This window comes from Perca fluviatilis, chromosome 7, assembly GCF_010015445.1.
Source record: "Perca fluviatilis chromosome 7, GENO_Pfluv_1.0, whole genome shotgun sequence".
NCBI lineage: Eukaryota > Metazoa > Chordata > Actinopteri > Perciformes > Percidae > Perca > Perca fluviatilis.
In genome coordinates, this window is record NC_053118.1 from 21,240,491 (window position 1) to 21,256,350 (window position 15,860).

Here is a 15,860-nt window from a genome sequence, read left to right on the forward strand (position 1 = left end):
TTTAAATACGGGTAATAAATGCTCGGAGGTAACAGGGAATCGTGGTCACTGTCTGCATCAGTTCATCTTTTCAACTGGTGTTTGCTTAAAAACAAAAGTGTACGCTCAGTTACTATGACCTTTATTCTCTGAATACAACTAATGATAACAAAACATAAAACATCAACACAGAGTCTGTACGTCATTGTGACAACATCATTCCACCACGTTTCCATGGAGACAGTATATATAATATCCTGATTGGTCCATACGTTGCCATGAAAGGCAGCAGTCATTGCCCAGGTGAATTTACCTGGTGAAGGAGCGAACATGTCTGCCCCTCCCACCTCCACTTCCTCCACCCCCACTGAACTTGCTCCCCTGAGATCCTCTCCCCCCTCCTCCACCTCCCCCACCGCCTCCTCCAACGCTACCGCCACCTCCTCCCCCGCCAAGCCATGACAACCCGGCACCACCTCTTCCTCGCAGGGCTCGGTCCCGTGGAGCCAGCCGATATGCATCTGGCAAATTGAGAAGGAGACAAAATCACAGCATTTTAAGTTCAGCGTTTAGATATTCATAGTGCAAAATCAAGCAAAAAGTGTGTATTGGTATACGTTTCATACTTGCTGGGGGCTGTCTGGAAGGCAGCGGTCCACGTGTGAAGTTGCTCTGGCCTCCTCGAGGTTCACTGTAGGTTCCTCTGTGAGTGACAGCTGGAACTTGGCCGCTCCACGATGAACCACGGCCTCCTTCTCTGCGAGTGTAGTTACCTGCAGAACCAAAATTAAGGGTTTAGCACCTCTTACTGGTCAAGATGTAGCTCTGACCTGCAGTATGCCCAAATTTAAAACTACTACTACATACTCTACAGTATACCAATGGTTTGACAAAAAAATGTTTAACTCAAGGTTCACTAACTAGCTTTTGTCAGTGTCTACACCACATCTCATGCTGAGTGTGCTCAGTTGTCATAACAAGACCCAAGTATGGGTTATGTGATGGTACAACGTGATGACAACTGAGCAAATGCCACCTGCTGGTGAAGTTGGTGCTGAAAGCTCCGGAAAAAGCTAGTAGGAGGACCTTGAAGATTTTCACATCCGTTTCCAAGGTCAAGAATGAACTTTAATCTAAAAAGTAAGCTCTGGTATGAAATTAGAATGAAATATACACTATTTACAAATCTCTGCAGTGTTCTATTTGGGCAATTATTTTACAAGCAATTAATTGTAACATTTAGTAACAACACGAAGCATGCAATTTCAAGTTGATGTTTGTCAAGGTGAAAATTTGGAAAAACTACCATAAATTACAATAAAAGAAATAGCTGGTAAAGAGAAAAAAAACTATCAAATAATTTTTAGTTTTCTGTGACATCACCCAAGCCGTCACACAACTGAGTTGCACTAGTAATAGTATTCATCAACAACGCAGAGAAAATTTCTATATACACAGTGGTAATTTTGACCAATGAAGTGTCATTAGCTGAGGGTCCGAGTCCTTTAACTACATCTGAAGTTAACACAAGAGATGTCTTGTTGTTTTTCTCAATAGGATTGCGTGTGTCTGTGTATACGTACCGGACAGCAGTACACCTTTAGGTTGTGGTGGAGTGAAAAAGCGAGTCTGGCTGTGGAAGGTGCCTCTGCCTCTGTTGCCAGTAAACAGTCCTCTGGTGGGGGGTTTGGGGGAGCTCTTGGGAGGCCGTTTAGGAGGCAAAAGTCCAAGAGGGGTCGTAATGTCTTTAAACTCTGCCGCCACAAAGTCATCGACATGCATACTGGGAGGACGGGAGGTGTTTTGTTTGCGCTGGCGGAAGATATCATGGGGCCGGTTGAGATTCTGTCCAAACCCTCCTCGACCTCCACGGCCGCGCGGAGCAGCCATTATGTGGGCTCTCTTAGCAGGCTCAATGTAGTCTGATTTACCGCTGCAGAGACAAGCACAAGATGACATTCAGTCGGTTGATTCAAACAAGAAGCAAGATGTTACTTTTCTGCTAAGAACACAGAACAAATATGAAAGCATTTAAATGCAACCAAACACTGGAACTGTACCTTGTAATAAACGTCTCATGCTTGTGTTTGCCAAGTCGGAAGCCTTTTGGAGTCTTAGTGTGACCAGGGGAGGAGGGCTCAGACAAGAAGGAGCGCTCCAGCTCTGCCTTCAGGTCCAATTCTGGACAACACTCCTGAGCCAGCCCGACCAGATCCACCTTCACCTGCCACACAGACAAAGTGGCAATCATAGACATACTGTCCATCCGCATACAGACAGAAAGGGCTTCATAACTGTACATAATCATGTGTAATTAGGTTTAATAATCTGGAATTGATGGGTGTGTAATTAATTTAAAGTCCCATCAATAAAGCATCAAGCTTTCATTCAACAAATACATAGCAGTGACGTTGGGAGAAAAAGAAGACCCTTTATATAAACTATTAGGAAACAGATGAACATTTCTTAATGCATAGTGAATCAGTGTTTAACATGTGGACATACCTCTGGTTTAAACCAGTTTTTTACACAAGTACAGACTATGTTATTACTGTAGTAATGCAGTAATTGTTTATTATTTGATTTTTTTAAAGAATTACAATAGTAGCATAACATTCTTGCTGCTGGTACTTTGACCAAATATTGCACTGAAGAGAAAATAAGATCATCTAGCAAAGCAAATCTGGATTGTAATTTTTGCCATATTGTCTTACCATATCAAGGTCTGCTTCAATGTCATCAGTTTGGAAGGGAGAGAACCACAGAGTCTTCAGCTGCTCATCCAGAGCTTCTGACAGAATGAACACCGTCCTACAAATAACGATGCACAGATGCATGAAATATTTATTATCACATCCAGTGTTACCACAAAAGTGATGCATGAGGCCCATTTTAGTATATCATCAGTAATAGGTTTAGATAGAGATCATCCAGGGGCTGTACCTGTGATTAAACTGGGCAGCAAGTGTCTCGGGTGCGGGCAGAATGGGCTCAGTGTCAATTGCAGGAGGTGCGTCTGTGGCCGTCTCCAGCGTCTGCCTCAGAACAATCACAGTCTCCAACATGGTCTCCAATGAATCATCTTCCTTACATAGTTTCTACATAGACACAGAGTTACAGAGTTAGTTAAACGCCAAGGCAGCATTGACCATTACTTTGCAAAAAACTATACACGTGTGTATAATTTGTACCGTAATCTGTTTCTCTAAAGTAGGGAGCGGATGGGTCTCGGACTCCTCCCACTGCAGTAGAGCTTTCATCTCAGAGCCCGACAGCAACCGCGGAGAAGAGAAGGCAGACTCCTCGCCGGACCCCTGGGCCTCATCTACACACTGGATGAGAAAGCCAACAAAAAATCCAACTATTACATACTATATGCAACTCTACAAGAGACACAAAGTTGTACAATTAGTAAGCCCAGGAATTCACACTCAAAGCACTTTTTAATGATTACTGTTTACAAGCTTCAAAACTTGAAAAATCAGCTGTTGCAAAAGTCAAAGTTCTAATTGCTTCCAACAAAGATTTTATGATTTCTACAGTTCGACAGCATGTACACTCTTGGTTCAAATTGTATTTACTTCCATGTCAAACATGAACCAGACATAAAACCAGGTACTGACCATTGTTTCTGTGTTGAGAATCTGTCTGAGAAAATCGAGCAGAGCTGAGAGCAGATCTGCAGAGTCCTTGTTGAAGGCAAACACCAATCTCTTTAACAGCGAGCATAGACCAGCACCATGTTTCTTCAGAGCTCTGAAACAAAGTGGAGTCGTTTTGATTAAAGAAAGCAACCTATGCCTGGTTTAAATAAGATATTACAAAGGGAGACAGTGGTAATGCCAAGAAACAAAGAGAAAGCATTGTCATTTACAGTTTGAGGTGATAGAGTCCATAGTCGTGCTCTGTGAGGAATGTCAAAGTCCTGATACAGGTGAGAAGGAGTGGAACACTGCTCTCTGAATTCCCCAAAACTTCCAACAAGGAGTTGCACACTAATGACATCATCTCTCGCCCTGGAAGTGCATTGGCCAGCTGCTCAGCCTCTGACACACAGCTTTCTCCAGGTGGAGAAACCACCAGAGAAATGTCCTGGTGAAGACAGAGATTTAGATTTTTTAGATTTTGTCCTTTTCTCTGTAAGGACTTGTTTATGTTGCCTGCCTTTATGTGCACTATACTGCTTACCTGGTCACACAGTGACTGTAATACTGTTCCCACTAGTTCGCTGCATTGCTGCTGCTGTAAGGAGTGGTCAGCTGGAGGAATCAAGAGAGACAGCAGCAAGGGGAACAGATCGACCAGTTGTTCATCTCCAGACACAGACCCCGACAGCAGGTGCAGTGCTGCGCTCTTACAAGCTTTCTGTGACACCAGAGCATCCATCAAAGAAAGCAGACGCAGGACCTGGCCCCAGCACACACCTTTCCCCTCCGCCCTGCAATTAGCACATTGTATACACTTAAAATGAAGTTCACAGCATTAACACAAACAACAGAGCGTGTGTTTTTCACTCACGGCTGCAGCTCCTCCAGCAGCAGCTCCAGCAGGGTCTTCATGATGAGTATTGCGGTGGGTGAAGACAGGTCTGCCAGCTGAACACACATTCTCCTCAGCATGGCTAGGAGAGGAGGGCAACTGGTGGCACACACACACCTCAACGCCTCGGAAAACACTTTCCACTGCGCCCGTATGTGCATGCTCCACAGCTTTCTTGTGTTTAAGGCTACAGCCACATCTTGGACTGATATCACCTATGGAGCCAAAGGTCCATTATATATTAGCGTGTATATGATTTGTTATCATCGGAAGGTGAAAGGAAGTACAGGACAGATGGGTGACCAGTAGGATTGAGTGAGTTACCTGAGTGCTCTGCATTGGCAGTGGAAGAGGCAGGAGCTCAGACAGCAACGTCAAACCAGAGAACAGACCTTCAGGAGCTTTCAGCAGTGAGGCCAAAATCTCCTTTAGCATCAGAGACCACGTGTTACTGGCCAGAGTCTCTTCTGTATGAGTCACCTGCACCAAAACACACAAATTGACTAAGAATGTATTTTTGACTGATTTGATTTTTGCACAGTATTTCTATGCTAAACAGACATGGCTATACTCCTGCACATTCACACACCTTTTCATTAACACCCTGCGTGAAAGTGAGCAGTACGTCTACAATGACCGCCTGCACTCTTGTCTCCTCTCCGTCTAGACGTCCAGATGCAGGGATGGAGCACACTATCATGTGGAGAGTCACCAACACACTGGCCACACGAGTGTCCCTAAATTGGAAAGCTCCCCCGCGTAGCAGCTCCATCAGCATGGTGCGCAGCAATCGCAGTGTGCTGATACATATACTGAGGATCATGCAGCGCTGCGGCGTGGGGCCCATGTGTCCATGCACACGCCATGGCTGTAGCAACAGGCTGCACAGCTTCTGTAAGACACGCACACAAGTATCCAGACCCTCGCCGGAGAACAGCTGGACCCCTGCAAGACTCCACTTAAGATCCCTCTGCTGACCTGTTTAAAAAGGAGGAAGCCATTATGAACAATGTGTCCAATGTTGTACAACAGCTGTCTCTTCTGTAACTGTTGCAGTCAACATCAATGAACACGATAACCAGTTTTACAGCTTAAAAAACACCCTGTGGAGTTTTTGACCACTACTAGCTACAGTAATGTGCCAGCAAAGGCGAAGGAAGTGTGCAGGAGGTACATTTAATGCAGGCATTAAAATAACAAATTGGCTTTTCGAATGTTTTCTGAAAAAGGAAATTCAATCAACCAGTTTGTTACACCTCAAGGATACTCATACCACAGTTCACTTTGGTGAGTAAACCTAACTTTTGTTTGCTTGCAGGAAAACGCCATAGAAAACTAAAACCTTCAGGTAAAGACGATGTGACCACAAAAAAAAGGTCTTTAGTTTTTATCAGCTGAACTATTACAGAACTCATGTTTGGTATTTTTACCTTCTACAGCAGGTGGGGGGCAGGCGATGTGACAAAGGACCCGGAGAGCAGTGACCAGTCCAGTACCCTCAGCAGTCAACACATTTTCCACATTCTGAAGTCAAGAGAGGACATGTTTAAAATGGTATATAGCGCTATTATTTGCATATAATGCCTTGACTCAAATAGGCTACACAGAAGGTATATGTTTGAGCAGTTCAGACTTGTCGGTGAATCACTGCATTCCAAGGAGATATACTGTGTATCTGATGGCTCTAAGGTAGAAAATTAGACGAAAACATATAGATGAGTTTGTGACTTAAAGACTTCGTGCTTTGCTAATAGTTTTGTTGTTTATGAGGTTTGCATTCTTATATAGGTATCAGAATAAGCCACCTTGTCAGCTGGCCAGGTTATAAGTGTAACATTGTACTGTTTTGTACTGATAATATTAAATAAGCTCAATAAATATTTAAAAAAATACAAATTATGAAACTGTAGTCCCTGGGGATTAGGGTAGGATGAGATACCTTGATTCCTTCACTGAAAGAGTGAATGCACTCCCTGAAATAAATGTTGTAGACAAATTATTGGCAGCCACCTAAACACTGCTCACTGAAGAGATTTATCACTCACTAAATTAATAAGACTCAGGAGTTATTAGGACTTTCGGGTGATATAGGGAGATGAAAGCTCACACAGTTATTGAAAATGTAGTGAAATGTTGCTTTACTCCAGCAGTACATATATTGAGGGAGAGATCTGTACCTGTTTGATATAGTCTATGAGGGTGGGAATGCTGCCAATCTCAAAGCGAAGTTTGTCCAGAGGCTCCAGCCATTTGCTAAGCTCTGAAGTACAGAGGAAGAACAAAACATCAAAAATACAAAAGAAATACCCAGAATTGTCACATATGGCATACTACTTTAATGCAACATGGGTAATATTTACCCTGTAACTTGGCATTGGTGTCATCAGCCTTGGCTATGGCGAGTAGTGGGGCAGCATATTGTTCCATCATCCGCAGTTCATTAGAGCTCTGCACTACCAGTAACACCAGCATACAGGCATAGTTATATGTCACTGCTTTGCGAGCTTTGACCTCACTAAAAGAAAAAAAAGACAAAAAAGAAAACTCAATGCACAGGTGCTTGAAATCAAACCATAGTCATACAGAAAGAGAGACAAAGGAGAAGACAGCTGTACCCCTGTCCGTCCTTGCTGTGGTGCTGGAGGAGGGTGATCAGACACGACAGGTTGTTGTCCAGGCTTAAAACGTGGGCCACAGCACTGCGCCCGGTCTGTGTGAAGGTCATCAGGTAGAGCGCATGGAGCATGCCCAGTACCTCCGGGTTGTCACCTTCCTCTAGCCCAGCTCCTCCATCTCCTCCTGTGGCCACATGACTCATGAGCTCCGACACACCCTGCAGAGCATGCAGCGCCTGCATCAGCCACACGCCGAAGCCCTCTTCACCGAACCCTGGTCCTGTGACACCTCCCTCTCCCCCTGTAAAAGTGGTCTCCTCGCTCTCAGCTTCTGCCATAGACGCCAGGAGACGCAGCAGCAGGTTGGTGGGAGTGGGCTGGGCGAGAAGGAAGAGCAGACCTGGCTGGGTGAGCGACAGGAAGCGGAGGAGCTCTCGAACAGCTTGGGTGACACCGAGGTGGCCGGCTGCCACAGCTGCTGACATCACAGCTGCTGTGCTCTCCAGGAAATGGCACGCATGCATATACCTGAGAAAGGAGAAAGTGCAACATTACAAATCCAATCAATGAGTACCAAACTACATTCAACTTCATATCTGAGTGTCTGCACTGTATGAGGTTTGAGGTCATATGTGTTTGAATGTGTACCTATACAGTGCTGGGTATGGATCGTCCCTCTCCTGTGGTCCTGTTATTCTAGCAGTAGTGGGAAAGGCTTTCACAGGTGGCTGCACCATGCAGTAAGGGGCCGTCTCTAGCAAGTGATGTAACTCTTCTAAAACTCCTGCCAGCCTATCAAGCTCTTCCTCGCTGACAGGGGAGGAGCTTAGCGATGGTTCCTCCTCCATGGGGCTCTCAGCATCCTCCATCTCCTCCTGAGAATGATAGTCAGTCATGGTTATCATGAAAAATGTACCTTGAAGTTAGTAACATATGTGTGTGAGAGAATGAGTGTTTTTGATTGTGTGTGTGTCTACCTGCGGTGGTTCACTCCATGCTGCTGCTGCACTCTGCAGGTCGACCAGTACCTCGTACATGTGGCTTTTCTGTAATATGGCGTTGCCAGCTGTTATGACCCTCACTGTTTCTTCACGCAGGAACAGATGGACTAAACGCTATAAATGACATACAGTTTAATGTCAGATATTAATGAGGCAAAAATTCATCAAGTTGTTCAACTAGTCAGTGTTTTCTGAATGTTTACTGTAAACATAAAGGGAGGGAAGTGAGTTCTGACTGAGTCTGTGAGGCAAATTAACTTTGGGATCAGTTCAATATGTGCGCCAGCTCCCGCTTGGATCAAATGGTAGGCTGGGATCCATTTGTAAGATCAAGAATTTTCATGGTATTCTTAGAAGAAAATCTGTATATAATGAAAAAGTGTTGAGGAAAAGAAAATTTTCAAGTTTTTATACTTTGTGATTCTAACCTGATAGCCACTTTTCTCTGAGTCTGCTGCATGTAGGAAAGCCTCTGCACCAGCAGGAGTGCTGGTCAGAGCACCCAGAGCTCTCAGGATACTCAGCTTCAGTGTGGAGGAGACATGGTCCGCTTGGACCAGCTCCAGTAGCACACCCAGGGCCCCTTCACGTAGCAGCACTGAAAGGCCCTGTGGGCACTCTGCAAGGTGTGATGCTAGCTTGGCACCGGCTTTCAATTGTCTGAGGTTAAGCGCAATGGGCTGTGTGAGAGCAATCTCCATACTTAGAGCTTGGAGTGCCCATTGGACTAAAACTCCAACAGGTTCCTCCATCTCGCCCTCTCCTTGTTTGATTAAATAAGCCAACCCTTTGGCCAGTAGTGCAGGTGCCTCTTCCACAGCAGTGACCCAGCGGGCATCTCTGTCATTTCCAATACTAGCTAGTAGCTCTTTCAGCTGGGCAACAGCCTCAGTCTCCTCTACACCTGCTGATCCTTCTGTCCCACCAGGGTCCCTGGGTTCCTCCACACTGGCCTTCTCAAGCTGTGTATCAAAGCGGGTCTTGTATGGAGGGGTGAAGTAGAGCAGGGGTCTGAGTTCTCGCTCATACGGGTCAAACTGGACAGGTGGGACAGATGCCAGGTCTTCAGGAGTGTAGTCCATGTCAAATGTGGGCAACTTGAAACTACCATTATCCAGATCATCCTCGTCGCTTGAAATCTGCTCATAGCCGTCATCACCTGAAAGGGTGGGAGAGACAAAAGAGAGGGGATATTTGACAAATGTTCTATTATGAACACTATTCTTAAGATTCTTCAACCATTTATAAAGTGTTTGTGTAAAAATTATTGAAAATGGGGAGGCCAGCGACGACTGCATATTCCCTCGCTCATTCACAAATTCATACACAGACAAACCTACTCACACATGGCGGCATCACTCCAAACATGCTGGGTTAGTTAGTAACATGCAGGATGTGACTACAGCACAAGCATCAGCCACGGCTGTGAGGATGTGTGAGGTAGACCTCCACATGACAGCTTATGAATGTTGATCATGACCCTTCAGTGCTCGGATGGGCTAGCTGAGAGTTTGGAGCACCCAGCGGTTGTAGATGGAGGCAGCATGCCACAGCACACACTCTCTCCAACTGAAGCTCAGTCCCAAATGGACCCTGCTCCCATGGCCCCCGGGGAATTCTGATGAGTTTGCAGTACCAAGGGGTTCTGGGTTGGGCATCCATTTGGGATTGCAGACTATCCTACTCTCACAAAATAACTCCCCTACCTTCCTCCATCTCCTCGTCCTCACCCTCATCTTCCTCCTCCTCTTCTTCCTCCTCTTCCAGAACACTCCCTTCAGTCCGTGCATCTTCTTCCTCCTCCGGCTCCTCTTCTTCCTCCTCCTCCTCGCCTTCCTCCTCTACTTCAGCATCTGAGTAGGTTTCATCAGCAGGCAGTGATCTTTCAGGTGACACCGCCTCCAGGTAGTCGTCACGGCCCTCGCATGGTTCTTCTTTGACCACGCCCACTGTAAATGTCACAAGAGAGGCCGGATGGCAAACAGTTCACCCAACATGCCCACTGGGCACATGTAGACATGCAAACAATACATTTATCTGCAAACGTACAGGCCTAATTATGCAAAAACAGCTTAAGGATCATCATCCCACTGTTTTTACACATTTTAAACACTTTCTTTAAATATGTTTTTGCACCTGGCAGGTACATTGTGATTCCATACATTGTGATAATCAGCATGCAGACTTGTTTAGGAAATGTAACGCATTTTCGTGAACATTATGTGCCCTTTACCTGTACACTACATTTTTCAAATACACTTACAACTGTAAAATCTTGAAACAATAAGGTAATTGAGAAAAATATAGCACAAGAAAGGGTCAACTCTATATGTTCATTTTCTTATTGTACTGAAAGGAAATTAAACTTTGGACAATCCGGGTAATTTGGAAACATTTGATAACAACAAATAACTGATTATAAACTTAAACCAATTGTAGACATTGATGTAAAGTACACAAAATTGAGTCAACAGGGTGCTTGGACTGAATAAATGTAACGGAGGATGAAAACATTGAATTTAATAATGTCACCGACAACGAAACTGCAGTGTAACCAATGTGGGATTTTCCCAAAATATAACTTTTAATTTTGATTACGGAGAACCACTGATGCAACATTTAATTATGAGAAGTATCAACCAGACAGATGCTTAAACTACGGCAGTGTCTCTGTTATTGTTGATAAATCAGGATCAACAGTGACAGATAAAATAATAATAGCACAGAATAGATGTGCAGTTCTCACCCGTCACTGGGACCTGCTCTTCATCATCATCATCCGGGGGCGGAGGCCCAGGTGGAGTACGAGGCCCTCTGGGTGCTGGTCTGGGTGGGCTGCCATTGTACTGGTCATCTTTTTCCCACTCTTAAAAAAAACAAACCGTACAATAGATTGACAGTATACCAAGCTAATTGGGGAAAAGAAGAACAACCTGTTCATTAAATGCTTCAGTTTCAGGAAGGGGATGTGATGGAAGGAGCGCTGGGTAGTTTCGGCTTACGATGAGCACCTTGTTTAACGATCCGCTTCTGCCCGCTTGGCTGTTGAGGGGGTGGGGGTGGCGGAGGAGGGGGTGAGGCCTGGTCATGTCCATGTGAGCGCTCTGCTGTCCCATACACTGCTACAGTCAGACTGGTGTACCAGCCACGCAGCACCAGGCCGTCTGTGTTCACCTGCATGCACAAACCCATTTAGTTATTCAAAAATCAACAGAAAAAAATAAATACAAATCATCTAGTTTGTGGACAACCATTTACCTTTCCACTGGGTCTGAACACGATGGATTTGTTCTCATCATATTCCAGACTGAGGGCAGAAAGCAGGACAAGGCAGATTAAAACAGCGAACTTGTGAATGTTTGTTCATCATCTTAGAGATTTTAGTGGTTTAGCAGCAATCGGTCCTAGATCAACCTCTTTCCAAACAGCACAAAATTGCTGTGTCATTATATCTAAATGGCACTCACTCATCATGGCCGATCTTTCTCTCCCCTCATTTCCTGTCAGCTTTCTTAATCGAATAAAGGGCATAACCTCCCTTTAAAAATATTATGCCAAGTTAAATTTAAGAATTTTTGAGGAAAAAATGCTTTTTAAGACATTCCAAGACTTGCAGATAGCCTGAAACAGGGTATATATGCCGAAAAACACATTTATGCAAAATAAAGTGAGTTACCAGACAATTTCCTCTTCAGACATCTATATATTATTCAGATAAAACAAACTGAGGAAGATTAAGTTTTTCATGTCACAAGTGGTCACAACCCATCAACATGTGCACGTGTTCCCAGACATAGCACAGCTTTGACAACGTCACAAATTCAAAAAGGTTGGGAGACACTGGTATTAATCACACACCATGCAACTGTGATATACTGGGTTCCAATATGGCCAGAGGCTTTGTATCATGCCATCAAACACACCCATACTGCCATATTTCATGTCACAAAAAGGCAAAATGCCACTAGAACCCACACAACTACATAATCATGGTTATCTGGATCATCTTTATCCTGATTATCACTTCAGCTGACAACAAGGATCCTTGTCCAAATACATTTCAGTCAAATTTGTTTTTGAGATTTGGAAGATACTTAATAGCAATCAGAAAAATAAATCTAATCCCAACTTTCCCAGCAGAGATAATAACTTGGGTGTGTCATATTTACAGCTTTCAACGACTATTACACAATGGACATGTCTAAAAACACCTCTGTTATTATGAGGGTAGAATAAAAATGTTGGATTTAATCATTCCACTATTCATCTATTTCACTGGGACCTCCAAGTTATAGTGTCACTTTCAGATACTGTGTGGGTGGGGTTGAGTTTCTGGACAGACCAGTTAGCCAGCATTGGAACAAAGGGACTTAAATATGGATACACACACGCACCCACCTCTCTAGCCTCCGAGAACACGGCTCAGATGCTACCATGACTGGTTCAACAGGATTAGACAGACATGTGCATCTTAAGCACTTTTGAGATTTGGTAAATGCAGAGATGAAGAGGAGGCTCAAAGTAATACAGAAATAAAACAAGAAGGGTGAGAGTGAAATTCATTCTGACCTGCCCAGTCTGTGGAACGTGGGGTTGTTGGGTTTAGTGACATTATTGAAGAACAGCTCCAACTGAAAAGCATGAGGTGACGTCTCCCTGGAAAAACAGAAACGCGCACACATTAATGTGGCAGTCAGGGCTCAGTCCCCTTCTATTCAGAAGGCTCAGTTTAATCAACATAGGGGCATTATGACAATATAGACTTAGTGGCCACTTTGTTAGGTACACCTTTACAATCTATTGCAATTCAATCAATGCAACAGCTCTGTCATAAATGTTTACCTTTATGAAGTATAAATGTGTAGTTTTTGTTGACAGAGTTAGAAATGTGTAAATTTAATTTTATTATTGAAGTCGTATTTAAAGGTGTTGTTGTACAGGCCTATGTTAAATTGAGATTGGTTTCTAATGTTTTACCCTGTACGTGAGATGGGTCAGAATATTAGAAGCAACTCTGAATATGATGCAGCCCACTACAACACAACCACTAACTATGACCTCAGTGCTAAAACATATAATTGAATTTAAACATCTATGACAGTTTCAATCAAAAACTGAACATTATGAGCATCATAAAAGTAGACTTTATGGCAGAACAGTTGTTTTGGACTGTATTTGATTGTACAGCTGTACCAAATAAAGTTAACTCTGAATGTATAATAGGGCTGGGTACTGAATTCAATACTTTTTGGGCACCAACCGAATTGCCTCTAAAGTACTGAGTATGGAAAAATGCCTCATCATTCAATACCCAATTTCAATCCACAAGGAGTAAATCTCATCAGCGTCAGTGAGCCAATAAGCATGCAGCATGCTTCTACTAAGATCTCATAATGTTTGTGATTGGCTTTTTAACGTTACACCTTGCAAAGGCAGGCAGGAAAAACTACATTACGCACGTCATATGTGACAATATAATTTTCAACCACCAACAGATTTACCATACCATTTATGCCACAGTAGATATTACTTTTACATACTTGGGTGTTTTAAGCTATTGTAGGCAATGTGACAAATTGGATTTTTATATGATTTTGGCATCATTGTGACAAAAAAACTCTATTTGTCTGGAATTGAATTTCTTACATAAGCCATAACAGACAATATACTTGATCAGCATTGCAACAGATTTCCACCTCAATTTACTTTAACATTATATAACTTTCTTTTTTTTTTTGGGCTTTTCCACCTTTATTTCATAGGACAGCTAGGTGAGAAAGGGGAGAGAGAGGGGGAAGACATGCAGGAAATCGTCACAGGTCAGATTCTAACCCTGGACCTCTGCGTCGAGGCGTAAACCTCTCAGTATATGTGTGCCTGCTCTACGACACTGAGCCAACCCGGCAACACAATTATATAACATTGTTGAGCACTGAGCCCATTCATTCAGTTAAATTACATTACACATTAACCAACAGGCTCAGTGGGATTTAGGATCAAACATCTCCAGAAGCGATATATCATTGGCAATGATGTTAAAGATTTCCTGTAAAAAGGGATGCACCATCCAACTTTTCTCTCAATACAACGCCGATACCAGGAGTCTGGGTGTCTGCTGATATTGAAGAACCATACGATACCAGTACTTTCCTTTTCACAAATTTACAATCTGTATACCTTATTTTGTAGCACTCATTTGATGTGAAGTAATATAAGGCAAGGGAATGCTGTGCACAAAAAAATGAGTCAGTCATGTAACTGTTTGTGGAAAAACTGAATTCTATGACACTGACAGAGAAACTGTATTTATTGTGAATCGGTCATGTTATGATCAATACCCAATGTGCTCAATGAGGTCTGTATCAACTTAAACACTCATACTGATCCAGTGTATCAATGGGTGCATCCCTACCTGCAACTATATTGAGTTGACAGTTTATTGGGTAGCCCTGGACCCACCTTATATTTAGTATACCCTAATTAATATAAATTGAAATGAAAAAGAACAAAAAGTTCTCTAAACCAGTTTCAACAAAGAGTGAACATTATAATATTGATGAATAAAGGATTTATTGCAGGGTTGCTTTAGGTATTATATTTATTTAGGTGGACCTAATAAACTGGCAACTTACTGTACTGTATGTATCGCAGTGTTTGCGAGTGTCATATTGCTCTTACCCAAATGCTCTGTTGTCAGGTATGTTGCTGTGTGCTTTGATTCCTGGAGGAATGACCCGCACCTCTGTGATTAGCACCCCGCAAGGAAACCGCACCACATCCACGTTGGTTAACTAAAGTGCATTGAACATCATAATTATTTAAAAAAATAAATAAAGAAAAACATTTAGATAATACTATGTCTTCACCAACCACAGCTAATAATACTGCTCTGAGGTAAACATGGCCAGGTTGAGACTTTACAGTAAGCATTAGCCACTCAGCTAACTAGCAAGCGAACTGCGCAAGGACGTAAAAACCAAACAAATGACGGCGTTATGAGGTTATGTAAATAAAATAACGTTTACCTTATATATTTGCTACAATAAGATTTGCATTTAGGCTAGTGCGTAGCGAAATTAAAGCTGTGAATTGCAACGTTATTATAACAACCGTGATACAACTGCGTAAGCCATGTTTACATCGTTAGCTTGGAAGTTTAGCATCAATCTCCAAAACTCCTGAATATGACCGATATGAGAATTAAATTCTGGCAGCTTTAAAGTAAATATACAAGGGGGTGGTAGTGCGTCAGATATATTACCTCTGCACTCTGGTGTTTAAACGTATCTAGAAAAAGAAGCTCCGTTGAAGTGTCCCCCGCCATCGCTTTCTTGCTCTCCGTCGGGCCAGGGGTACACTTCCGGGACAGTGAATACTTCCGGAGCATGATCAGCTCTGAACGAATGTAGGTTTATATTATATTATTTATATTATATCATATTTATTCCCACACTCCATAAAGATTTCGGCCTTTGTGTATTTTTGTTGTTGTTGTTTTTATGACACAACACAACACTATAAACATATATATATATATATATATATATATATATATATATATATATATATATATATATATATATAGTGTTGTGTTGTTTTGTCATATAAAAAAATATATATATATATGTTGTTGTGTTGTCATATAAAAAACAACAACAACAAAAAAAACCAAAGGCCGAAACCTTTATGGAGTGTGTGGGAATAAATATAGTCTTCTTACAATGTT

The 15,860-nt window shown here is 42.7% G+C and overlaps 1 protein-coding gene across 2 annotated transcripts; it reads right to left on the reverse strand.

The window, feature by feature from the left end:
- Positions 1 to 104: 104 nt before the first annotated feature.
- virma (vir like m6A methyltransferase associated) lies at positions 105 to 15,508 on the reverse strand. Of its 2 annotated transcripts, none has more exons than XM_039805735.1 (27): positions 15,396 to 15,508; positions 14,813 to 14,925; positions 12,704 to 12,790; positions 11,393 to 11,441; positions 11,137 to 11,308; positions 10,881 to 11,000; positions 9,865 to 10,083; positions 8,563 to 9,293; positions 8,111 to 8,248; positions 7,782 to 8,008; positions 7,134 to 7,661; positions 6,879 to 7,033; positions 6,696 to 6,778; positions 5,949 to 6,042; positions 5,108 to 5,496; positions 4,843 to 4,998; positions 4,498 to 4,733; positions 4,168 to 4,417; positions 3,854 to 4,071; positions 3,603 to 3,735; positions 3,171 to 3,311; positions 2,923 to 3,077; positions 2,694 to 2,790; positions 2,040 to 2,203; positions 1,563 to 1,912; positions 606 to 752; positions 105 to 500 (listed from the first exon to the last, which is right to left on the reverse strand). In XM_039805735.1, the coding sequence occupies exons 1-27, from the start codon at positions 15,456 to 15,458 to the stop codon at positions 289 to 291; spliced, it is 5,427 nt and encodes a 1,808-aa protein (XP_039661669.1). In that variant the 5' UTR covers positions 15,459 to 15,508; the 3' UTR covers positions 105 to 288. The 2 variants fall into 2 exon arrangements, with proteins under 2 accessions (XP_039661669.1, XP_039661668.1); XM_039805734.1 differs by having other exon boundaries at positions 9,841 to 10,083.
- Between the last annotated feature and the right edge of the window lie 352 nt (positions 15,509 to 15,860).

Bases quoted from the DNA above. Each gene is read 5' to 3' on its own strand.
- virma (XM_039805734.1), bottom strand. From the start codon at position 15,458: ATGGCGGGGGACACTTCAACGGAGCTTCTTTTTCTAGATACGTTTAAA. The intron at 9,294-9,840 runs GTAGGGGAGTTA...CCACCCTTTCAG, and splicing joins GGACGAGGAGATGGAGGAAG to GTGATGACGGCTATGAGCAG. The intron at 2,791-2,922 runs GTACAGCCCCTG...CGTTATTTGTAG, and splicing joins GCTGCCCAGTTTAATCACAG to GACGGTGTTCATTCTGTCAG.